The 24,781-nt window shown below is 45.1% G+C and overlaps 1 protein-coding gene across 3 annotated transcripts in view; it reads left to right on the top strand.

Moving 5' to 3' along the window:
* The first annotated feature begins 4,311 nt into the window (after positions 1-4,311).
* Positions 4,312-24,781, top strand: part of SYDE2 (synapse defective Rho GTPase homolog 2) — a 32,013-nt gene continuing 11,543 nt past the window's right edge. For 2 of the 3 annotated variants that reach the window (XM_074597633.1, XM_074597636.1), the window contains exons 1-4: positions 4,312-4,678; positions 8,761-9,459; positions 18,470-19,569; positions 21,726-21,852. In XM_074597633.1, coding sequence (XP_074453734.1) covers positions 4,573-4,678; positions 8,761-9,459; positions 18,470-19,569; positions 21,726-21,852 — 2,032 coding nt within the window. In that variant the 5' untranslated portion in view covers positions 4,312-4,572. Of the gene's footprint in view, positions 4,679-4,884; positions 8,474-8,760; positions 9,460-18,469; positions 19,570-21,725; positions 21,853-24,781 lie in introns of those variants that run through there. The other variant, XM_074597635.1, reaches the window with a different exon arrangement.

A 24,781-nucleotide genomic window follows, 5' to 3' on the forward strand; every position in this document is an offset into this window, starting at 1 on the left:
CTTCCAGTTCCCAGCTGTCATCAGCTCTACTTTAGTCATATAGTTGTCACTTTATCCCCCTGTCTGCGACAGGTCTTGAGAAAAGAAAGATACCGATTTGCTGAGCTTTGTTGAAAAGGGGACTCACTCATGTTTCCAGACGCTTTTAGTTTTACTCACAGGAGTGAATCCTACTGAAATAAAATAAAGCATATCTTTGTACGGTTACATCCTAAATTAATAAGTACCTTTTATTTCAGATACATCTGTGGAAGTCTTATATGAGGGGGTGGGATTTTTCCAAAGCCAGACCAGAGCAGTTCAAAACCAGTCCCTGCGTCTGTACCGAAAGGAAAGCATTCAGCTTCTTCACGGTATCTGCCGAGGCAGAGCTGGTCTCTGACACTGTCAGCAAGGCTGTAAGGGTTATTCGTCAGACTTTTATTAGGAAGTATTTATCTGCGAAATTTCACCATTCAGCTGTATCGGTGCCCAAATGTTGCCATCTAGTCATCAGCTTCTTCACCAGGGATGTCCTTCTCAGCAATACATTTTTTCCCAGCTAAAATGTGACTTTTTTACTTGTGTAGCCATTTACAGTTCTCATGTCATCCACTCAGAAAAGATCAAGTAATTGCATAATCTCAGTCTGTTAATGAAAAAAACCTTTAAAAATCATTTCTCTCCGTGCCTTCCGAAGAATACTATTTGCTTAAAGTCCCGCTGTTTAACTGGTCCTAAATATTTGCCAGTCTCCTAAGAAGCCTTTTCAAGTTGGTGCAAGCTCTAGTCCCATCCTCTTGAAGTAGCTTTTGGCTTTTGTTGAAGGCCGAGTAAAAGGCCCGGCGTTCAGCAGTGTGTGCTGTGCAGCTCCTGAACAAAACCAGCTGAGCTGAAAACAAAAGCTCAGCTTTGACTCTTACTCCACTGGCTCAAGTAAGTTCCAGCCAGATCCTTAATGTTATTTTATCTGCAGGTTGGTTTTTTGTTTTTTTTTTTTTTTTTTTTTTTTGTATGATCAATGCCAACTCTGTTGGGCAAATACAGGATGCATAGGGATTAAAAAAAATCCAGCTGCCAACAAGAAAAAGTGCTTTGTAACCACAGTTTGGAATGGAAACAATTTTCTAAGATACAGATCAAACTGTGTTTATAGACTCGACTATTGGCAGCTTTTCACCGAGCTATTTCCTGTGTGCCTGTTGCATAGAGGAATAATCTAAATGCTTAAACTAACATTTAAAACCATACAGAACATGAAGAAAATACTGTGTGAAGCAGCACAGAAAACGCAATGTTGTTGAATTTTCTTTTGTTTCCATGGCTAATACTCACGGGAGAAGGCAGTGCTGCACGCTGAGTGTCAGTACCCCGGTTCTTTGCAGGATTTGGTCCTTACTCTGGCTAGTACGTGCTGTCTACTAACATTGTTTCAATTGCTGAAAGGAAATGTCCAAGTCACAAAAATTTCCAAAAATCCCACCTAAATAAGAGGAACTTGGTAAAAATTACATACAGTTACTTTAAGTGCGGTACGCTGTTATTCTTTAGGGAGCTAATGCAGACAACCTAAGGCATGGGTAGACAGGAAGAATCTGATTTCCCTTTAGAACAGGCGAGAAACGTGCAGGGTATAGTGATTACAGTCAAGGTAGGCATAGACTTCTTTTGTTTGCTCAGTTTGAAATGGTTGCCACCACTTTTTCTTGCAGAAAAAGCCTAGAGTTCATCTCCTAGCTATTTCTAATCTTTTCAGTGCTTTTTAATGGGGCAGAGCCCCTCTCCCAGATTTCAAACTCATGCCCTTTGCTTTAGGCACGCATTTGCTGGTGGCACAGGTGACCTCCTGATGGCATCAGTGCAGCCGAGCTGTGGTGCCCATGCAGAATTTTACTGCCGGTAAACTTTATCTCTGCTGTTCCGCTGGGCTGGAGTTCTTTCCTTCTATCCAAGCCATGTCGCAGCTAGTGAGGACGGAAGCTCCGATAAGAGGAAAGGGTTAGAGTCAGGAGGGTAGCTGAGGTGGCACGGGACCTCTGGAGCTCCTCTGCTCAGCCCCTGCTCCAGCAGAGCAGGAGCCACATATGTCAGCTCGCCCAGGGCCAGGGCCAGCCAAGTTTCTCCAAATGGAGTTTCCACAGCTTCTCTGGGCAGCCTGTTTCAACACCCGACTATGAGATGAACAAAAAAATGCCATCAAATATGTTTATACCTTTCTTCTTTGACTGTGTCCTTGCAGCTTGGGAGCACAGTTCTGGAAGATGTAATAAAAACCTTAGCTTTACACACTGATTCCAGACGGAAAAATCAAGGTTTTTGCTGGGGATGGAAGCTTAACCACTCAAAGAGGTAAGATCGGTTTAGAGGAGGTGGCACTGGGCTTTTCCTTTGCTTGGACCCATAGGTGACACAGCTGATGTCATTGTGAATTGATCTGCTGGAGGCAGTTGCATTAATTGTGTGCAGCGAGTGCGCTGCCAGAGAAGTACCGATAGCTTTGTTTTTATGCATTTCTTGCGTGACACTTTGCCTGAGATGCTGTTCCTAACCCGTCCCCCAGGCGCTGCGACGTGGCTGTCAGAGGGGACAGGATCTGAGCCCACAGGGACAGAGGGCTCCCAGCTCCTCACCTGTGCAGCAGTGAGCATCCGCTGGTCCCAGCCACTGCTGCCTCGTCCGTCGCTCTTCCCAACACAAAGCATTCTGGAATGGTTATACGTCTTGCTCTGAAACTCGTCCACAGATATTTCCCAATGTGGGTATTTAAAGGAACGCAAATGGTTGCAAAAGGCAGGATGGCAAAATGGCATTTCAAGTTGTTGCAACGTGACATATGGTAACTATCAGGAGCTTTATTTTAGATCCAGAGAAATCATAACTTCTTTGTAATTTTTTTTTTTTTTTACATTGTATATTCACAGGTATTACTGAGCTACTACTGTTGGGGTTTCACATATAAAGATTCAAAAATTTACTCAAACTTTGTTCTTCAAAATACTTAGTTTCAAATGCTCGAATAATTAAATCCCCCTCAAAATTTTGATAAGAGAGGAAATCTGTGAACACGTGCGATGTTCGCGAGCTGCAGTTGTTTTCTCCAGAACCCGGGGAGCACTTCCTTCAGCCCAGTATTTGGGGTTTGGTTTTGTCCCGAGCAGTGCTGTGCCTGGCATGCAGAAGGCATGGAATTCCTGCCTGCTCCTGGGGGAAAATCCACCCCACCGCCAAACGCCACGGCTCCTTGGCTCTTCCCCCACGACGAGATAGGTGCACGGCAGACGGTTTGTAAGATGTGGCACGTAGAAAGCTGCAAAATGCACAGCTGAAGTGGTCAACAACGAAACATAGACCTGTGTAGATATTACCCAACGAAAGCTGCCTCGGTATTTTATCTCGGGAAGAAATCAATGACATACCGTTTCCCAAGATGGGTTTTGAAAGGCTGTGTTCTCACTAATGGAACTAATGCGCCACAGAGCTGAGCAACACGGACACCGAAACCAAATTTTTTACCGCTTCAGCAGCCTCGGTACATTATTTGCTCTATCCTAATGCCAGCTGTCTTTTACCTGTGTGGTATTTTTGGCGGGAATACTAAAGGCTACTGACACCAAGGCCAACTTCACCCCAACTTCATCAAGTAAAGCTTGGCTGGCGCTACTCTGCTGAGGAGTTTGCAGAGGACGAGGGGCCGTTCCCCACGCTGCCAGGCTGCAGGGAAACTGTGGAAAAACCTGCTGGGAAGCAAAAACTGCCACATGCGCGGCCTAAGCCCAGAGGGGAAAAATAAGTTTGCAGCCTACAGATTTGTTTCTTTGGGGGGAAAAAGAAAAATCAACATCAAGGGAAAAGAAGTATGTAAAATATGCTGTGAATCTTTTAGTCTTTGGCAAGAAACGCTATGCACGTGGCTGACAGAGACGATGATAGAATTATAGAATCATAGAACGGTTTGGGTTGGAAGGGACCTTAAAGATCATCCAGTTCCAACCCCCTGCCATGGGCAGGGACACCTCCCACTAGACCAGGCTGCTCAAAGCCCCATCCGGCCTGGTCTGGAACACTTCCAGGGATGGGGACACCCCGAGGTGAATCGAAGATCACTCCGACTACAACCCCGGCTATTGATGGGGGATTTGGTGCCCGGGCAGGACGGACCGGGGGGCGGGGGAGGCGACCTGCCCACCCACCTGCGCTAGCCCCGTGAGCCCGGGCCACCTCCGGCGGGCACAGGCGGTCCCGCTGGCTCTGCACCCTCGGGTCCGGCTCCCCTCAGGCGGGCCGGGGGCGACGCCCCCTCTCCACTTCACCGGGCGGGGGCGGCGCTGGCCGATGGCCTGGTGGCGAGCGGCGGCCCCGGTGCGGGGCGGCGCCCCCCGTGCGGCGGCGGGGCATGCGCACTGCGGGGCGCCCTCTCACCCCGCTCAGCTATGCCAAGTATGTGCGCGGCGGAGCCGGGGCCGGGCCCGCGGAGCCAGCCCGCCATGGGGCAGCGCGGCCCGGGGCTGCCGCCGCCGCGCAGGGGGGGCGCCGGGTCCCGCCGGCCGCGGGGCAGCGCCCGCTGAAGGCGGCGAGGAGGCAGCGCCCTGAGGCATGGCCGAGCCGCTCCGCAGGACGCTCTCCAAGCTGCGGGGCAGGAGGTCCCAGCGAGGGGCGGCGGGCGGCGGGCACCGCCACGGCGGGGGCTGCGCACCGCAGGGTAAGTGCCGGCCCGGGCGGGCGCTGCCGAGGGGGGCGAGGAGTCCGGCGGGCGCCGGCGGAGCGGGGTGCCCGGTCCCCGGCGCTGCTCCCGGCCGTCTCCCCGCCGGAGCGGCTTTCCCTGCCGAAACGGGGCAACTCTCCGCTTCCAGGAGTTAACTTTTTTGGTATTCCTCTTAAAAGCGGGGGAGAAGGCTGCGCGAGTGGGTGGAATGGCGCTTTGGAGAAACAAACAAACAAACCCAAACTAGTTTTTCAGTATCTCCGAAAGACCTGACTTCTCTCCCCAAATCTGTGAGGTTGTTTATTCCAGCGTGTACTTTGCGTTTGTATTTTAAGGCGCCGGATGGGAATGCCGCTAAAGCAAAAAGCGGGCGTTGGGGTGACTGCCGCGGCTGGGGGCTGGTTGGCTCCTCACGCGGTGTTTCAAGCCCATCGCCCCTCTTTAAAAGCGAACTTTATTTTCATTGGGCAGTGCCAGCTTAGGTAAACGGTAAGTAAACAGCAACAGAGCCCGAAACCCCATAGGGTTTTGCGTGGAGCTGCCGGAGTGCAGTGCAGTTAAATGAGCTGTTTACTCGCGTTTGGAAAAGTTTTTTGCCTTTTTTGCGTGTCTTGTGTAACCTTCAGATTTGTTGTGAACGGCGATCAGGCACTTCAGCAAATCTAAATTTAGGGTCTTGAATCAGTCCTCAGCGGTTACATCCTCACATCCGTAATTGCTGTTCTTCTCGGCAATAAAAATTCCTCGTTTAAATAAGACGTTCTTGAATGTAGACCACTACTTTGTGTGAATCCCCACACGTTTTCTTATCATATGACTTGTTTGTCATCCTTTGGCTTTTGTTTGCTGCTGGTTTGGTGTTTCGTTTTTTTTTTTTTTAAATGATGCACTTGAAAGCTTACAGATCGATTTTTAGTCTTGCTGTTGTTCCGTTTAAATACAGAATTACTATATTTCTTAGTTTTACGAGGAAACTTAACGAAAAAAAATGTGTTTAAGTAGCTGCTATTACAGCTAGAAGAACCGTGAATTGTTTTGATCCATATATGGAGAGACTGGAAAAGGCTGCTCCCCTTCTCATTACTATCTGAAAAGCAGTGCACAGTATCATCTTGAAATATTTTACACGCCCACGTAAGAGGCAGAATATCAATTTTGACCTCAGTTGGGCTGAAGCATTGAGGCTCTGGTTTCTGAGCATATGTGTGTTGTTACCATAATGCTTTAAATTTAAATAGCGATTTATTTATTTATTTATTTATTTATTTTGGTAGAGGGGAAGGTGAAGGGAGTAAAGGGAATACCTGACTTTTTTTTTTTCTCTTTTTTTATTTATTGAACACCATATTGAAGCCTTTTGGGAAGGAACCGTTGTCTTGTTCTGTATTTGTGTGGAGGCTTAATGCATATTTTTAGAATATATTAAATATATTAGAGTACTAATGGAGAGTAGACGGCATTCTTCTGAATGAACCTTTGCTCTAGAACCAAAAGTACGTGCCTGATCTGTGTGTCTCTGAAAGCTTTGTATTTATTTAAAATTGGCTCATTACTATAACAGCTAATGACGTTGAAAACTTGCTCTGTGATACTGAACCGCTGGTTGTGCAGATACTTGCATGTGAAACAGTTTGTTACTAAAATAAACACAGGCATGAGGGCTTTCAGGATCAGGGCCAAGTTCGAATAAAGGGGAGGCAGCGCTTGCAAATGGTGCTACCTGTTGTAAAAAAGCTGCGAGCTGGAAGATTTAGATGGAAGCGCGTTGCCTGGGTGAGGTTCAGCGAACACTTAGAATCGGTGACTTCTGGCACCTCCTTGGCTACTTCGGAGACGGGGTGGTTTTGAATTTGTGGGGTGGGCGACGTGTCCCTGCAAGCAGCGGGGTTGTTGGAGTGTGCCGGAGCTACTCGGTTATTAATGTTTCTGCGGTGAGCTCCTGCGGATGGCTTGTTGTTGAGGTACCCGGGTGGATGGTGAAAACAAAGTGGGGTTTGCTCTGCGCCTTGGCTGCCGCTGGCACCCGCGGGCTGCCGGAGGCTGACGCTGGATGTGTCGCTGGATGCGTATTTAGGCACGTTGCGCTTCTCGGGAGCCGCTGTTTTGGGAATTGTAGGCTGGCTGAGTGAAGCAGGAAGGAATGGATATTTTTGTTCGTGGAAGTGCAGCTCTCGGATGCTCCATCTATTCACGTTGCCGGAGCAGGGACCGCTCCCTGGGCTGTCCATGCACAAGCGGAGGGCTGGCGTCCAGGTGGCCGTCACCAGCAGGAGGATGCCCACCCAAGAAGTCCCCAATCCAAACTGACTTCTTGGAAGTGTAGGCATAACCCTGTGCCCACTGCAGCCTAGTTCCCCGTCCTTTTGGTTAGCTCTTATTTGAAATAGTGGTGAAACTGTGTAAAGGGGAACCTTTACAATGCCACACTTACATTTCCAGGCCGTGGGTGGGGGAGGAATACGGTTGCTGCCAAATCACTGAAACTTTGCCAGAGCTCTGCGTCCTCAGCCCTGCTTTCACGTTTGCCTCAGATTCTGTTAATTGACTGACTTAGGCCCCCGTGCAGCAAAGCGCTGCAGCAGAGGTGTGCGCAGGCTTCAAAATGAGCATGGTTCATTTTGTTCGTTCTTTGAACCAAGTTAATTATTCAGATCACAAACAGTGTTCATATTGCAGTAACAAAGTAAAGCTCACGTTTTAAAAAAAAAAATAAAAATATAAAAATCACCAAATGATGAATCTTTCACCAAATGAAATGGTGGTGTTTCAGATCTTATCAAGGATCTCTTCTGTCATTAATGTACAAACGTGAAAAGAGGGTGGAAGGGAAGGTGTTCAAGTGACAGTCTTTTTCCTGCCTACAGCGAACTTAGCTGGATGTACAGAGCTGCTCCTTGAGCCCTCCAGAGACCCATCCCTATTTTAACATCCGTTATTGGTGTGTAAATAACTTTTCACTGAGAATAATGTTCAGGAAGTATCAAATAGCTGCTCCCACCTGGAATTTCCAGTTACGGAGGGCTTCGCATGAAAACAAGTTGTTTTATGAGAATGCAGTTATCCTCGTTTAGTCTTAGTGGCTGAGCAGACCCTGTCTGGGCTCTCCCAGAGGAGCTGTGAGGGTTCTCTGACCTCCCTTCCCTCTTTTTAATTGGGATGTGGTTGCAGCTCCCCTTATGGCCCTGGCGAAGGGGCTGGTGCCTGCTCCGGGGTGAGGTGCCCACTCCTTGCGTGGTCCCACCTGCCCAGATGGGATGCTGGGGATAGGGCACGGCTGCGGAGTGGGCTGCTTCGATGGGCTCTGACCAGGGGCTCAAGTGCAAGTGGCTTTTTCGATGCATAATTAAATGCTTGGCCATTGCTTTAAAGAAATTGTGTCAAGTTTGGGGAGCAGTCAGTGGAATTTGATTAGGCATTGCATGAAATTTTTGTTGTGTAATGAAGTATTTAAAAACTTTTCTACATTTCTTCTTCCTCCTTCCTTCCTTCCGTTCAGGACGGTGTGTTTCATTTTATTCCCCACGAATCAGGGGATGCTTCTGTCTTAATTATAGGATAAAGCTAGTGAGGACAGTCCTTTCTGGAGGTTTTTGTGCAAGAGATATCCTATTTTTTATTTATTTATAAATCTAAAGTGAATCTATGTGGGTGTTTTGTAGACATTTAAGTAGTATGTTATACCAAAAGCAGGGATTATTTCTTCATGGCATAAGTAAACTGGAAAAATACTACATAGCAACTTTTCAAACCAATCGTACCTGAACTTGGCAGACAAAAAGCAGCCGTTTCTATGTAAGTATGCGTGACCTTTCAGGAGAGCTATCTCACTGCCATTTATCTAAATTACATAGTGTTAAAAATACAGCCAAACAAGCCTGACTCTTTATTAATTATGGGCACATTCTGCTTTGACAGGCTGAAATCTAATTTTATGATCGCATCAACTTATCTTTTATCCTTTCAGATGAGGTCTAATGCAAACGTTGTACAACAGTGTGTGTGTGTTCACCTGTCAAAAGCAAAACAACATTCTAAACATTTGTCTTTCCTTCTCTTTTTGCCTTTCTTTCTGGGAACAGATTTAATAGAAAATGTTTACATAGCTTCGAGAAGCAGGAAGGAGCCCAAGTCCCCTCAGGCCACCGAGGTCCCCGAGCATCGGCCGCAGATGAACAGCATTACTGTTTCTAAGAAACGCAGCTGGCTGCAGCAGAGCACACAGCGACCTCCTCCTCCTCCTCCTCCTCTGGAAGAAGAAGATGGCTGTAAGGAAGCGCAGGGGTCTGTTATCCCGGTACCCAAATCTCCTGTCCCACTGCCTGAGCCCGCGGTGCCGTGGGCTCCTTCCATGTCGCCGGTGGGGCGGGAGCATCCCACACGAGCCCTGCCGAGGAGCGCGGCTTTGGACTTCGGTGAGGATAACGATGCAGATGATGAAGGAGAAATATGGTACAACCCCATCCCTGAAGATGATGAACCCAACTTGCCGAGGGTCCGCCTTTCTGCTGTGAATAGCCCTCTTGCTGTGGGCTCCCTGGGGGGTCGGTACAAAACCCTGCTTGGGGGTGACTTGGGGACAGCCATGAGTCCCCACGAGGGTCCTCCACGTTCCATGGAGAGTGTGGGGGACATTCGGATGGCTCAGCCCAGCGAAGCGAGTCAGGCAGATGCTGTGCATCCTGGGGAGCAGGTGCAGCAGCACCGGCAGAGGTTTGCCTGCAAGGCTGCCGGTGGTCCACCAGTAGAAGACAATTCTGCCTTCAAGTGTCCTTCAACAGGTAAGAGGGTTCAGGAATATGCAAGTGTGTCGTCCTCATTTTCCTTTTAGAGGAGTAATAAACCATTCTTATGTCTCTCTTTTCTCTTTCCTGTTCTTTTATCTTTATCAAGCAAATTTCAGAGGAAACCCAAGTCAAGTTCATAAAAAGATTATCAAATTGTGAGGCTGTGACCTGCCAAATGTAGAGCTGGGCAGTGGTTTCTCAGTCAGTTTGTTCATGGCACGTCCAGGTACGGTTGTCCTCTGTGCTCTTTGGCCCCCACCTCCCTGAAGACTAAGGCTTTGCAAGGCGAGCTTGCTAAAGCCTAGTGGTGTGAGGAGAGGTTGGGTTCCCTTTGGTAGTTAGTGTCCGACCTTGGCCTTGAATTCCAGCCCCAAACCTACTTAATGTCTGCAGAATTTTCTTTAACTTGCTGTCTGGGACTTTTTAATAAAGAATTTTTGGAAGACCATGTAAGCGCTATTCATCACGTCGCTTTCTGTAGTTGCTGTCTTGTTGACTGTCTCGGGTGAATCTAATAGCCTGGAGAGGAGTGGTTTTCACTTTCAGAAGTCAGCCTCTTTGTTCCTTGTTATCTTTGGCGGTGTGTTCGATAGTCTCATTTCCATAATTCCATTAGTGTGTGAATTCAGAATCTTATTAAGGATTTTTCCCAGTCTATTGAAAAAAGCCAAACAAAAACAAAACCACACCAAACAAAAGTACGCAGAAAACAAACCAACCAACCCTTTCCAAAAAGGTATTATTTTTAATTACTGATGCGTCTTACATTATCTTGACCTTAACCCTAATATCCTGTTGAGAGCTAGAAACTTGGTGTAAAGTTCGGGAGGCAGGGAATTCCAGGTTCCCCTCTTTGGAGAGAGTTTATGCTTTCTCTGCACTGATGTTTAAGAGCCTGTATCTCTGCCCAGATCAGCAGGGAGGACCTGAAGCACCGGCATTGTCCTCCAAGTTGCCCGCGTCCATCCATGCCATCCCAGAGGGTTCTGGCCCCATGTCCCGGCGTGCCGGGAGCCACTCTGCCCGGATTCCCAGTGCGGAGATTGCTTCTGGGAACGGGGCTTGTTTTCAAAGGCACCAAAGCAACTGCTGTAAACAGAGTGACAAAAAAACAGTCGGTCTTCTCTTCTGGGAGCTCACATTTAGTTCTTTTTGTGGAAATGCTGTAGATACGAGGGTATTTTTAGTTGCAAAGTGTGTTAAAGTTATCAGGGATTTATTTACAAATAGATCACTTTATAGCTGCAATAAATAGTTAGACCAATTGTATTTGCTTACAAGAAAGATAAAATAACGTGTTCTTTGGTAGTTTTCTTTTTTTTTTTTTTTTTTTTCCCCATTGGAGCCCTTGGCATTTTGGAGAGGTCAGTAAGCATTTAGGAAAGACATGTGTGTCCTGCAAACTCTCTTGCCCCTGTTTACATGGTTAATCTTCCAATATAGAGGTGACTGTTTTTTAAAAAAAATAAATCCCCTTATGCAAGAGGAAGAAAGTCAAAATTGCTTTCCCGCTGAAGAAACACTTATTTCTGAAAGCAAAATGCCCATTTAAAGTGTCTCATGAAACCAGGAGAAAAGAGTTATGAATTCCCCCGATGGGTTTGTTATGCATGGAGTTAATTAAGCTACTTTAAATGCAGCTCTCCTTTTGCTTGTATTGAATGGTGATCGCGTTGAATAGACTAATTGATGAAGAAGTGGATCCCTGCTGCTCGGTAATCGGCTTTATTACGGAGAAATGGCTTAGTTCTTCTTTATAATCCAGTTAAGGTGTCTACAGTTATTTCCAGTCAAATTTAAGATGACAGCTCATCCATACAAGATTACTGTGTGAAGGGCGACATGGCCAATTAAACTTTATTTGTGGTAGGACCTTGTTTGAATTACACAACTGCAATGACATCGATGTCTGTGTTCTTGGAGAGCCGGGACCGACCATCAAGCAGTAACTCCTGACAAATACACAATTACTGCTTTGGGGAAAAGTCTGCTTATCTTTCTTACTGATACGATTTTATATATGTCAATATTGGTTGGCATTAGAGTCTAAAACATTAGATTTTGAGAAGCATAGACAGAAAACGGTGGGGCACTATAAAAGCCAACAAAATATATAATTGTTCACTTTGCTCTTTTCTTCTTTGGATAATGGAATCAATTTCACCTTTAAAATTTTAAACATTGCTGCCTTATTTGTATTTCCAACTTTGTAGAAAGAAAATGTTTGTGGATTTTTTTCTTTTTCTTTTTGTTATTTTTTTGAGAGAGTCTTTATTAGACATAAGATTAAGAAAAAAATACAAATGATAGAATTCAGTTATTAGCAGTCTTTTCAAACACAGCAGCAAAGAGCTGTTTCCTTTAAATGCTATCCATAAAATGCATCATAGTTGTAGAGGTGCTAATTTGTCCCATAGTCTTAATTTACACTGCCAGTTCCCGGTGTTAATTTGGTTACTTTCTACAGTAAATGCCATTTATGTTAATAGGATTTGTCAGGTAATTCCTTTGTGAATAATTCTAGCCATGCTGGCTTTTGAAAAGGAACTGATTAAAAATAAGGCGCCCCTGTAGCAGAGCTTGGGAAAATAATTCATGTGTTTTGTTTATGAAAAGTACACAAAAGGTAAGGGTAAGAAGATAATCTGGTTCTGAGTTAGTAACATAGAAACATAGTGCCAGCTCGTGCTCTTAGGTCCGTGGGAGAAGAATGTAAGTGGAAAGGACACTGGAGGCTCTTACTAATTCGATGTCTCCTTGCACAGGCAAATGGTTATGATTGGAAAATAGGAATATTTTTGCTATGTGTTGAATTTTTCATATTGCATTAATAGTTTTTTGCACATGTAAAAGGTTAAAGTAAACTTTCTTTACAGCTGTTTAGGACTGAACTCTAACTGTTTGTTTTTAGACGTGCGTATGACCTGCAAAACCTTGCAGAAAAACACCCCTCTGTAATGTCGGCTCCTGTGATAGATTTACATTGTAGAGCTCTAAATAGTGCCTTCTGAAGAATTTGTAATATTTTTACTTTTGGGGAGGATTACTCTTGGAGGGTTACTTATAGCCTCTACCTCATCAGTGGGATCATCTCCTATGAGCCTGTATCTCAGAGACATCCCGGTAGGACTCATGCTTGCCAGGATCTGGGCTGTGCTTTTGCTACTGAAAATGTACCTGTGTTAGCAGTCTGGATGGAAAATCCTGGTAGGAATCTCCGTAAATGGATTTCTCTTCAAAGTTGTAGGAAGCGAAGGTTGATACCATATGCCCACTTCACCCTAATGCACACTGACTGGAGCTTGAGTTAGATCATAATTGGAGCTACAGTGCTCTTTCGCCGCTTAGACCGTGACCGCTATCCTAGTTTTCAAATACATCTTTTGGGGCCAGTGCGGGAAAATATTTTGTAAGCTTAGATGTTGCAAGTGAGCTTCCAGTGGTATACATAGAGTGCACTGGGCAGCAGATCCTATTTACCGGTTTCCTTCCACAGTTTCAAATACTGTTTGCCTAATTTTTTATTTTTTTTTTTCCCAGATGGAAGATGTTTTGTGATTTAAGTGCAAGGAGCCTTGGTTTCCTGAGGCAGAAAAGCATTCATGTGAAATATTTGCGTAATGTTTGAGATACGTTTTGAGATACAAAAAGGTTTGGTTTGTGGCAGGAAGGTCCCTCTGCTCCCTCCTTCTCCTGCGGAGCTGAAGCCAGTTTGTCAGTGAGCTTTTGGGGAGCTTGTGCACTTGGTTTTGAAGGTGGAAGGCTTATTCATGCGTGTGCCTCTGATCCATGGGGTGATGATACCGTAAACACCTGCTGGTGAAAGAGGCAAAAGGATGTAGCAGAAGCAGTTCCTTTAAAATCGGTGTTGCCTTTTTCAGTTTCTGATTTGTACTGAGTAACTGTTTACATCCTTTGAGTGGGGAAACAGGGATGAAGCTGCTTTTTGTGCCATGAAAGACCCAGTGAGGGAGGAAATCTTCATGAGAGCAGCCCACGCAGGCAGTGCCTGGCGTCATCTCGGTGTGATGCCAACGTCTGAGTGGAGCCCGCTGTGTCCCATGTGCATCCCGGAATCATTAATGTTTAAAATACCTGCAATGAACTCATGCCTGTTTGTAGATACCAAACTCGTTTAAGTGTGGTGAGAGACCTGAAGTGCTGTCGCGCAGACTTGTTCCCCTCTGTAATGAGGTACCACCCTCGAGGATGCTGGGGATCGCCGCTGGGATGAAGAGCAGGCAGCTGTCAGCCCCTTCACCCCTCGGCATGCGGGAGCCTCTGGAGGTTACTCTGTAATCACTTCACATTTTAATTAGTGGGCTATTTAAAGCAATTTATTTTATATCTGTTGCTCCCACAAAAGTGATCCCTGGGTGGATGGGTTTGTCACAGCTTAATTAATGTCAGTGTGTGAAGTGTTCGAAGAAAACAAACTACCATCATGTCATTCCGTAATGGTAGGGTTTTCACCCTTTTAATAATTTCTCTGTTCCTTGACTCTAAAGCATTACGTGGGATGGAACTTGGAGGCCTCAGAAACTGCATTGGTCAAAATAGTAATTTTTATAGGGGGTAAAAAAGACTCTTTTTTTTTTTTTTTTAACAGGTTAAAGGAGGAGATTCTTCCATTTATTTAGATAATTAAGACCTTACATAGAAATAATTCCGTTCTATCCCCATTTTAAAAGTTCTTTTAGGTCTTTTTAAGGATTTTATTCCCCAGTTGCTGATGGGGTGAGGTGATGCTTTCCTTATATCTTAATAGAAGTTGCTTGAATTTGATATAGCATGAATTCTTCTCTTGATGGAATTTACAGTTCTACTCTGAAGTTTTCTATCAGAACAGGTCTGGAACTGTCTGAGGAGGAGAAGGGGTAATGGGTCTGTGTCTGAGTAAGTTCGCAGCCTCTGGCATCAGTAGAGCTCTGCCATTTCTGCCAGTTGAGGATCCAAATCAGTATTTCTTGTGGCATCTAGCACAGAAGAACAGTAGCCCTTTTCCACTTGCCTATTGTTTGCTACAAGAACAATTTTGAGGTATTTGGGCTTTTCTGTTTTGATTTGCCACTTTTTCATTTTTAACACATTTTCCCAATAAACCATTTGGTTGATTTAAAAGTAATAAGAAGAATGAAAAATCTAGGCAGGAGGGACACCTTCGTTTTGAAAGTTATAAACCCTCCATGTAAATTGTAATTTTTTTTTTTTCCATTTTAAAATGAAATGGCTTAGAGCTTCAACAATGCCGTTACTTGAGGGAGACGCTTTCAGTGCTAGATGTAGTGTACTTATTAAGTATGTCTGGAAAATGGTAGGAAAAATTAAATTACGTACCAACTTTAGTTTGTTCAGATCTCAGTGTTTCCATTAGCTATGAGAGTGGCCATTTGATACTGCAATAGTTTGCTGCAATAAGGAACTGGTAGTTTTCTGATTTATTCATTTACGTCAACTTATAGTCACAAAAATAAGTTACAGGTTTTCTGAGGAACTTCAAAATAACTCAGAAATCCTACCTTAGGCAATGAGGAATGTTATGTGTAGAATAAATAGGGTAATGAAATATGCCTGTAAAAGAGCTTGCGCTGCTGGCGGTCGGTATGGCAGCGATGTATGTGCCCGAGCGCATGTGCACAGAGTTGAGCAGGGTCAGACAAGCATTTTTGCTGTGCTGAATCATTGCCTACATCTGGCAGGGGCTGTGTTGTAAGTGCTTGAGATAGTTGGAGTCCTCTCTTGTCCTGGGGCAGCATGGTGTAAGGGTACGGTCTGTTGGAGCTCCCCTGGGCCACCGAGGGAACAGCAGTGATTGCCCCATGGTTGGCTGGCCAGGCGGGCTGGGAGACGGGTCTGGGTTCATGGATCGCTGTGTTCCCCCGGGCTGGTCGTGTCTCCCCAGCTGTGCCTGTGGTCATGAAAAGGCTTTATCCTTTCACATAGCCGTGAGCTGAGCTAAGTAAAGGTGGCTTTACTAGTCAAGCTGAACAAAGAGTTGATGGATGCAGCCACTTTTGATGCCAAGTCACTTGGACTTGGGTTGCATTGTCCTTCAAAAGCTATTTTTCTTTCTCTTACTCGTACTGCTAAAGCTTCTGGAAAGCATATCATAGAACAGCCCAGGTTGGAAAGGACCTTGGAAGATTATCTGGTCTAACCTTTGGTGGGAAGGGGAGCCTAGATGAGATTACCTAGCATGTTGTCCAGTCACATCTTGAAAACCTCCAGTGACAGGGACTGTCACTGTAAAAAAATAAATAAATTATATTTATATACATAATATATGTGTAGTCAGTTGCATCACATAAAGCTGACCATCCCTTTGCTGCCTTGGTAGTCATTTACGTGACAGGTGCCTCTTAAGTTTCATCTCTTCCTACCATCCTTCCATTTAGGGTATTTTTGAAGTTTAACTGCTGAGACGGGATGTGTGGTGGCAGAGTGAGTGGGACAGGGACAGCGAGGAGCCTGTCTGCAGCACAGCCTTGTAACTTGGTAAAAAACTCGGTAAGTTTGTAAAAGGCAGGAGGCGCAGCTCAGTTCCTCTGGCACCCTCCTGAGAAACCTGTATCAGATGGGCAGGCTGGGAAGCGAAGTGTTACCGGCCCATCCTATAGCTCCTTTTGCAGCTTGTTCAGAGCTGTGTCATGTACACTCTTCAAAATTGCGTGCATACCTCAGCACGTTGCTGGTTTTAGTGGAACAACATGTGGCTCAATGCTGATGGGAATACCATCCTGCATAATACTCGACTGTTAAGTTTCTTCCAGCCGCATATTTTATTTTAACTGTTTGGTGCTGGACCCAGCAGAAGTTGGACACATAAAAGGCATAGTGTTAGATTGACTCTTCAGTTTTAATGAGCTGGGGGGAAATTTAATTTGCTGGCCTCCCTTTTCCAAGCCTGTGCCAGGGACTTTTGACAGAAAGGGAAGATTAATGTTAGCGGGCTGAAGTATGGCACTGACTGCTACAGAGCACTCCCGGCCAGCCCACCAGTGGGACCGTGCTGTGATTTGCAGTACAAGGGAAGGCTTTGTCCGCTTTTATCAAACACCACATTTCTAACTAGCTGCTTGCCAGAAAAGCACAGCAGGCGTGCTGGAAATAGCCCTTCCCCTGCGAGGGGACTCACTCCGCGAGATGCAGGGCTAAATGAATTTTCCTCTGTTGCTCTGGAGAACAGATTCTATACATTATTTGTCATAACTGAAACTTTCTCTTATAAAGATATTCTTTCAAGCACCTATCTGCAAAAGTTATTAAAGCCAAAGGTCTATTGGGACCAGAATTAGTCTTTGTAGAGGTTTTTCTTTTTTTGGGGGGAGGGATGGGGCCAAAACCACAACAAATCACTTTGGTCGAAGACCAGATTGCCTGATTTAACTGTTTAAGCTAAGTGAAGTATAAAAAGTAAGTTATAGTTAAATGGCAAAAATGAATCTGGATGAACAGGGGGCTTGTAAAAATCACTGTCTGTGTGGTGATTTGGACTTAGTGATTAGTTTAGAATTAAAGCAGTAAGCCTTTGAGAAATCTGCAGAAGTAACCTCTGTAAAGTATGATTTGCTAAGTATCTCAAGGAAGCAACGCTTCTTTCTTTCTTTTTGTGGTGTAAACAGACTCCCTTTCCCTGGGCGGCAAGGGGACGATGACCGATGGATGTAGCTGCTAGTCTCTGTGAGCTGCTCAGGCTGACTGGGCTAGTGTGCTTAGGGGCTCCGTGGCACCCGACCCTCCACAGGCAAAGCTGTGCGAGTCCTCTTGGGAGCTGCTAGAATTCGCAAAGTGATGAGTGAATGGGGTGGTTATTTCCAGTGAGAACAGCTATTGTTTTTTCAAGGGATAGAAAAGTGACTCTAAGTGAAAGTACTCATGGAATTTTATTACTGTCTGTCATTCTGGCCTCAGTTCCCCTCTTGCATGCTTCATTAACTCGTGTAAATTCGTTGCCTTTCCTACAGTCGTTACTGCCTCATGCTGGTGAAAGTGAGAAAAGCTTGAGCTATAACTTGGTGTTTGGATTTCTCTGAGTATTGGAGCATGAGGTGAAGCGCAGGTTCCTCACTGTGCAGTACTGGCGTATGCCTGATCGTGTTCCTTCATTAGTTGTCTTTTACTGCTACATTGAGGGACTCTTTTTCCTTTTTCCCCTCTTCAGCATCAGTGCCTGCTGTTAGGATTTTTTTAATGAATTCTTTTTGGTACCTTGAAAGGTGGGTGGTTTCCCGCGACGATGTCGCTTGGGAACTGTGCAGCTGTAATCCCTGCCGTGGGACGGTTGTGCTAGGAAAGGCAGAGTGTTGCCAGCAGGAATGAGGCAGTGCAGGAGGCAGCTTTTGGAGTGAATAAATCCTTGTTGTGTTCCTCATCCTGAGGTGGAAAGGAGGAGCTGAGAGAAGTGGAAGAAGAGGTGTGAGACACTGCCTGTGTCCGCACAGGAAGGATTTAGGGCTCTTTTGGGCAACAGAGGGACATGCCCAAGAGTGTAGCTGTATTCTTCACTAGAGTCTGTCCTCTAGGCTTAAGAGGAGTGCGCAACGCTGATGTGTCAGCTGTATAGCTAACTGCTTCGTAGACAAGGATGCATTTGCCATATTCCAGTGTTTTCCCATTTAAGGCTGGTTTTGTTGCACCGGTGCCCCGGGAATGCAGCCGCATCTGCTTGTGCAGGGAATATAGCACAAGCGGATCGAGCCGAATGCAGTGGGTGAGGTAGCTCCTTTGTTTATACGTAGTTTCTGGCCCTTTCATCTCTATAAAGCAGAACAAATCTGACTTCTGACTGTGAACTGCCAAATTTGTCTGACCGAGTCAGCAGAGTACAGCTTTCTGAGAGCTCGTGAGCATCTGACTGATGAATGAGTGATGGTTGTCTGAATGAATTACGTTTATCAAGTTGTGACAGATGTTTTCCCCTAGTGGAAAACTTATTTTTTCATTGCAGCTAACTGCACTTACTGAGCAGTTTGAAAATGATTATTCCTTCTCTTTTCTCCTAAAGGGTCTGGAGTTGTACTTGCACACAAGACTGACATACCTTCAACAGAGGTTTCTCCTCCAAGTCCCAGTCCTCTGAAAAAAAGTGGATCAATCAACTGGCCTTTCCCCGATAGAATTAAATCTCCCAGGACTGTGAGGAAGCTTTCCATGAAAATGAAGAAGCTGCCAGAGCTGAGCAGGAAACTGAGTGTCAAGGGAACTTCAAGCCATACTAGTTCAGATAACCCTCCTTCCCTGCTGAAAGGTAGCTGCCGGGATACAAGCCATACCGTGTCTTTGCCATCTTCCGGGAACTCAGCCACCACTGCCAGCAGGAATGTGATAAGTCGTTACCATCTCGACAGCAGCGTGTTGTCGCAGCACACCTACAAAAAGAAAAGCTCGAGGAGCTCCAAGTCCTTCAACAAAGGTGGTTACCTCAGTGACGGCGACTCTCCCGAACTTATAACCAAATCAGGTAAACACGGGCATGAAACCAAGTGTGGGAAAGGAAAGGAGAACTTTCCAAGCAACGGTGGTAAAACCGAAATAGATATCGATGCTTTCAGACACTATAACTTTTCCGATCAACCCAAGTGCTCCCAGTACATCTCGGGACTCATGAGCATTCACTTTTATGGTGCTGAGGACTTAAAACCACCAAGAATAGACTCAAAAGATGTCTTCTGTGCGATACAGGTCGACTCAGTAAACAAAGCAAGAACAGCCCTGCTCACGTGTAGGACTGCATTTCTAGATATGGACCACACGTTCAACATAGAAATTGAAAACGCTCAGCACTTAAAGCTGGTGGTGTTCAGCTGGGAACCCACCCCGCGGAAAAACCGCGTGTGTTGTCATGGAACCGTGGCTCTCCCCACTCTCTTCCGAGTGACAAAGACACATCAGCTGGCTGTCAAGCTGGAACCGAGGGGGCTTATTTACGTCAAGCTGTCGCTCATGGAGCAGTGGGAGAACTCTCTTGATGGGCTGGATGCAGATCAGGAGCCCGTGATGTTCGGGGTAGATGCTCGAAAAGTTGTAGAGAAGGAAAACGCGGGCTTGATGGTGCCACTTCTGATGCAGAAGTGCATTCTGGAGATTGAAAAGAGAGGCTGTCAGGTACTGTGCGTATTTTAATCTGTTTTGTTAATATTTCTGTGTTGGGATAGCTGTTGTTGCAGAGCATGAGCAGTGAGGGGGAAAGAGGAAAATTAAAAACACCTTCACATGTCACTTTTTTTGCTTTGCTGCTGCTGTTTGTTGAACATTGTAGTGTGGGAAGAGTAACAGGACTGCGAGAAATCGATGCTTCCGACTCAGCCTTTGTGAAGGGGTGTGCAGTCCCAAGCCGATATGCCAAATACTTGCCCCTGCCATGCCTCTGTGCCCAGCATGAAGATGAGGAGGAGACACTGAGGGGCTGAAGTGTTTCCCCACACCACTGCTCCTTGCCTTGCTTCAGGTTGTTTCCAAAATTAGGACAGGAGGTGAACGCTGTAAAGCAGCAGTGCCCAGTGTCTTTTCTTCGTCCTGGCACAGTTTATTGGTTGATGTAACCTGATGGGCAAAAATATGTAGGAGAAATGAGGTATGGAAATGAACCCCAGTTACGGGTGCTAGACGGCAAGTCTGTTAGGAAGAAAGATGCGCAGTCCTAAGGTGGGATGTTCTCCTTGGCAATTAATTTGAAACTGGTGGGAAGACTCTTGTGTGCTGTTCCACAGCATGTGTGAGCCCTCGGTTTCTTTTACACCTGTTCTTGCTCAGGTGAAATTGAGGTGCAGTCACACCTACCACTGGTACTATTTTAAATTGCTGACACATAGGTCCAGGTGTTATGAGATTAACTCTGCTATTTATAACCTAGGTCATAAAAATATAGACAGAAATGGTATTTCTGTGTAATTACTTTCTAGAAGTCACGAGTGATAACAACTTTGTATTCTTACTGTGAATGCTTCTCCTAACATTACGCAAATCTGTGGAAAAAAGAAGTTTTTTTCCTTCCAATGTGTGTGTCCCATGATTGCAGCATTTTATTTTGGGCTTGTTAGCACCTAGTCATGCAAATGATATTGGGTAATCAAGGCAACACTGGTAATGAAGCGACTGGGATCTGAATTGTCTGAATGTACCTGGTGCTTTTGAGCATGAAATCTAATTTGTGTATTTGCACACAGAGAACCAAAAATGCAAAATATACTGTTAACTTTTTGCTTTAACCATGTGCTTGTCTGACATTTGACTTTCCTATAGACTGCAGGCTATTGGCGTGGTATGGCATCTCCACCTGAATTGCAGATGTGGCATTAGGCAACTTCAGAGTGAAAATAAATCGTCTTAGGCAAATACTAGATCACATTCAGTCTTGGGAAAGAGGGAGTACAGATTCCATTGGGCAAACTTACATTTATTTAAACAGGAATTCATATATGGCCAGACAAATACTCCTTCTTGTTTGCAAACCCAGACTTGCATGGTCTAAGTCAGTACTGTCTCAATCAGGGTATTTTTGGGGATTTTTTTGTGTCTTTTGAGTTTATGGTAGTTTTGAACTATCTATTTACTGCTCGGTACACCTGCTTATGAAGTTCATTAAAATAAAGTAAAATAAATATAGGAGTGCTTTGTATAAATGGCATTCATGAAAATGCAAAGTAGATAACGATAAAATGCAAAATTTGAGTGCGTGAAAGCACATGATTGAATTAGTACTTCAGTCCAGGAGTGTTGTGGGCTTTGTTCCTGTCGCCTTGAGCATGATAAATAACCCCTGCTTTGCATAAAACTTCTCATACAATTTGAGACACCAGCAAGTCAGTATCATGTCATCTTTAAAACAGCATCTTATAGATGTAATAATGAAGTACACATAATTCTCTTGAAACGCTGGTTACTGGTATAAAATATAATTTACATTTTGTTTACTATCTGGCTTATTCTGTGTTTCCTAAGTTTGCGTAAGAGCGAAGCACTAAACGATTACGATTTAAAACTCATGTTCTGTCAATAAAGTACTGCTCCGCATGTTCACTGTTATGGGACAGTAGCGTTATTCACTTACCGCTTAACAGTCCCAACTGTATCTCTTGTGTAATGTTTGATATTGTACATTACCATTTGATGTTAAGGGTTTGCACTGTTTGTGTTCCCGTAACGTGTATTTACAAACAGTTCTCTTTGTTGGGCTTCCCAGAAGAGGCAGAAGGTGATGTCGACTCAGAGTCCCCGGTGCAGGAAAGTGACTGATGTGTGTCTGCTGTTTGTGGTTGCAGGTGGTGGGCCTGTACCGTCTGTGTGGCTCGGCAGCGGTTAAGAAGGAGCTTCGAGAGGCGTTTGAGCGGGACAGCAAGGCTGTTACTCTCTCTGAAAGCCAGTACCCGGACATTAATGTCATAACAGGTAATGCACTTTCTTTTCTTTTAATACAGAATTGTGCCTGGTTCGTAATGTACCTTTTAAAAAGCAAAATTGTGCTCTGAGCTAGTTTTCTGTTGTCATTTATCAACTTGCTGCTTGGTGTTGCTGAAGGTTGGGTGAGAGTGAGCACAGTAGCCTTGGGGATGTGCACGTGTGGAGCAGCCGTGGTTTGGGGGGAGGAGGGCATGGAAGGAGCCGCTTTCGCAGTCACAGAGGGAGGTGGAAGTCTGGAAGGAGCTGAGATCCCCGGGGCAGGTTAAACCTCTGCTGGTGGTTTGTGCTGGAGGGGATCTCAGAAAACTCGGCTGTGATGAGATGTGTCCGCTGTGCTGGTTGCTCTACAGCACGTGATCCAAGGACCATCTCAGATGGCTGTCCTCCCTTTATTTTGGAGGTTGCATGATTTTTGGAAGCAGATTTCCCATCATCTTGTGGAGGCTAGTTAGACCTGCCTTCATTTCATCACCTGCTTCTTTTAAAACATAATTAAATAGCAGCTTTCTGCCCGCTGGAGCGGCCCCGTACTTGCTGTCAGGCAGCAAGCTCCTGGCAAAGGTGGGAAGGACTGGGACTACAGGACCAGGAGGTCTTAGGAAGCCTGTCTGCATCGGCATCAGCTCTTCACGTGAGCGTTTCGTAGGACTTGCACTGCACAACTGAAGTTGTAGAGGGTTTTTTTTGTTTGCTTAAAAGTGGAACAGTTTTATAACTATTAATACTTGTTATGTAAACAAAAGTTGATCTCATTTCAGGCATCACTGAGTAAACCAATTGCTCCAGGAAATTAGGCAGGAGCGTTTGTTTCCTACATATCCAGGGGTGGAAAATGTAACAACAACAGTCAGGGTATAAATTTTCTGTGCCAAAGTCCTCTCTGTAACATCCAACATCCAGCTGGACGGGACAGTCCTACCCTGTTTGGTGGCTTATTTCATTTTGGTGTATTGGGAGTGAATTTTGTTCATTACATTTTATAATTATACAAAGTGGTATCAGAAGATACTATTCGGTGACGTTTACTGGGCTAAATAAACCTCTTGGACCAACTAGTCGGTTCGCCTTACTTGCCTTGGCTGGTTCCGCTGTTGGGTTCAGCGTTGCTCACTAGTACCGGCGCTCCCAGCAGCAGAAACTTGTGTTTCGCTCTGATAGCATGCACCCTTTATACGGAGGAGGTGCACAATAAAGTAAATATTATAAAGGATCTTCTAAACTGTATAACTTTCTTCTTTTTACAAATAAATTAATGAGAAAAAACAGTGATAATATCTAAGATCAGATTGTTCCATTAAATTACTGAAGCCCTGTTTCTTTCCTGATTTTTGTAAATTGACTCAGAACTGGGGGAAGAAAACCCCTCTGCTGCTTTCTGCAAAACATCAGGGACTGTCCAGTACTGAGTTGTGAGCAGGCAAATGGCAAACTGCTATTTGGTTAGGGTAAACTTTTGGCTAATGGAGAACTTTGGGTTTTTTAAGTTTTGTAATAATAAAAATGGCATTGCACTCCCATGCTACAAGTAGTCATTGCGATAAAACAGTATTTGGGGGAACGGCTCAGGAATATCATGGGAAAGGGTGTAAGGAACTTAATTTTCATCCATATACAAAAGAACCTGTAACATTTCATAAGCATTTTGTTTTTCCTGAGTACATTGTACACTCAGAACTGGCTGAAACCGAAGCCTGAGCTGCAGGAGAGCTCAGTACCGCGGCAGAGCCCTGGAGGGGCAGCAGCGCAGTCTGGCTGATCGTTCCATCACAAATTTATGATGTGGTGGTTAAATGGAAGAGTGTACGTCAGGTTTTTTTAATATGCATTGCTGCAAGCCTCATTGGTGATGGTGAACTTTTGGTGACCGTGCCGGTCCTGCTGGGCTCTTGGTCCTTTCTTTGGTTTGTTCTACTGAAGGGTGATTGTTGGCATCCAGAATTTGTATTGTAAGCGCGAAAAGACTACAGCCTTGGTGTCTGTCTTACAGAAAGACTACAGGGTGTGCTTTTGTGTATGCTGTAGTGCAAGAGTTTACTTGTATGCTGCTTTCCTTACAAGGAAAAAATAGTTTTAAGAAATTACATTAAAAGAAATGTGAATTCTTTGCCCCGGTTCCCCTGCAGCTGCGGGGTGTGATTGCCATCAGTGCCTGTGTTAGCGCTGGGCTGAAGGGACCGAGCGCAGGGTCCTGCCTGAGCTGGGGGCAGTGGGGAGGGAAGGGGTGTTTGCACCTGACCAAAATGCCCCCCACTCTCTAATTAATTGTAAATAATGTGGTCTGGACTGAAAGGGGAACCTGCAAGTTTTGCTGACAGACCTGAGGGACCCACTGTGCTTAGTGCTAGGAGTAAAAGAGCCTACGAAAGCTCTCCTGTGTGCGTTTAGGGAGCTGGGTTGAGAGGGAATGTTTCCCCTGATGTGTTACTGCTGCGTTTGCAATGCTGAGGCTGATGCACATGATTCATACTTTTATAAGCCAAAACATTTGTTCCATAAAATGTGAATCCTCAGCATAAATCTTGGCAGATTTGAAGAGAAGAGCCGCCTTCTGTCCTTTTTGAAATTTGAGTAGCGCTGCTTTTCCAAAAGATTAAAAAGATTTTATTTTTTTTTGACAGCTCTCCAAAGACTAAAGAATGAACATTTAATGATTAAATCTTGACTGAGAAATGCTCTTGGGATTGGCACAGGCTTACGCGCAATTAAGTGTGCTTGTGGCTCAGACTGAAGCGCGCAGCTAGTTTTCGGACCTGACCAGTGTTCCCGTTATTGCCTCATGTCTGTTCGCGTCCACGTGAATTCATATCTCCACATAAAGCATGCGATAACCGTGAACAGTTCAGTGGGTCAGAAAAATGAGGAATTAATGAAGTGGACGGCAATTTCTGCTCGCTGTCTAAGTTTGTTGTGTGTGGTT

Source organism: Larus michahellis, chromosome 8, assembly GCF_964199755.1.
Source record: "Larus michahellis chromosome 8, bLarMic1.1, whole genome shotgun sequence".
Lineage (NCBI taxonomy): Eukaryota > Metazoa > Chordata > Aves > Charadriiformes > Laridae > Larus > Larus michahellis.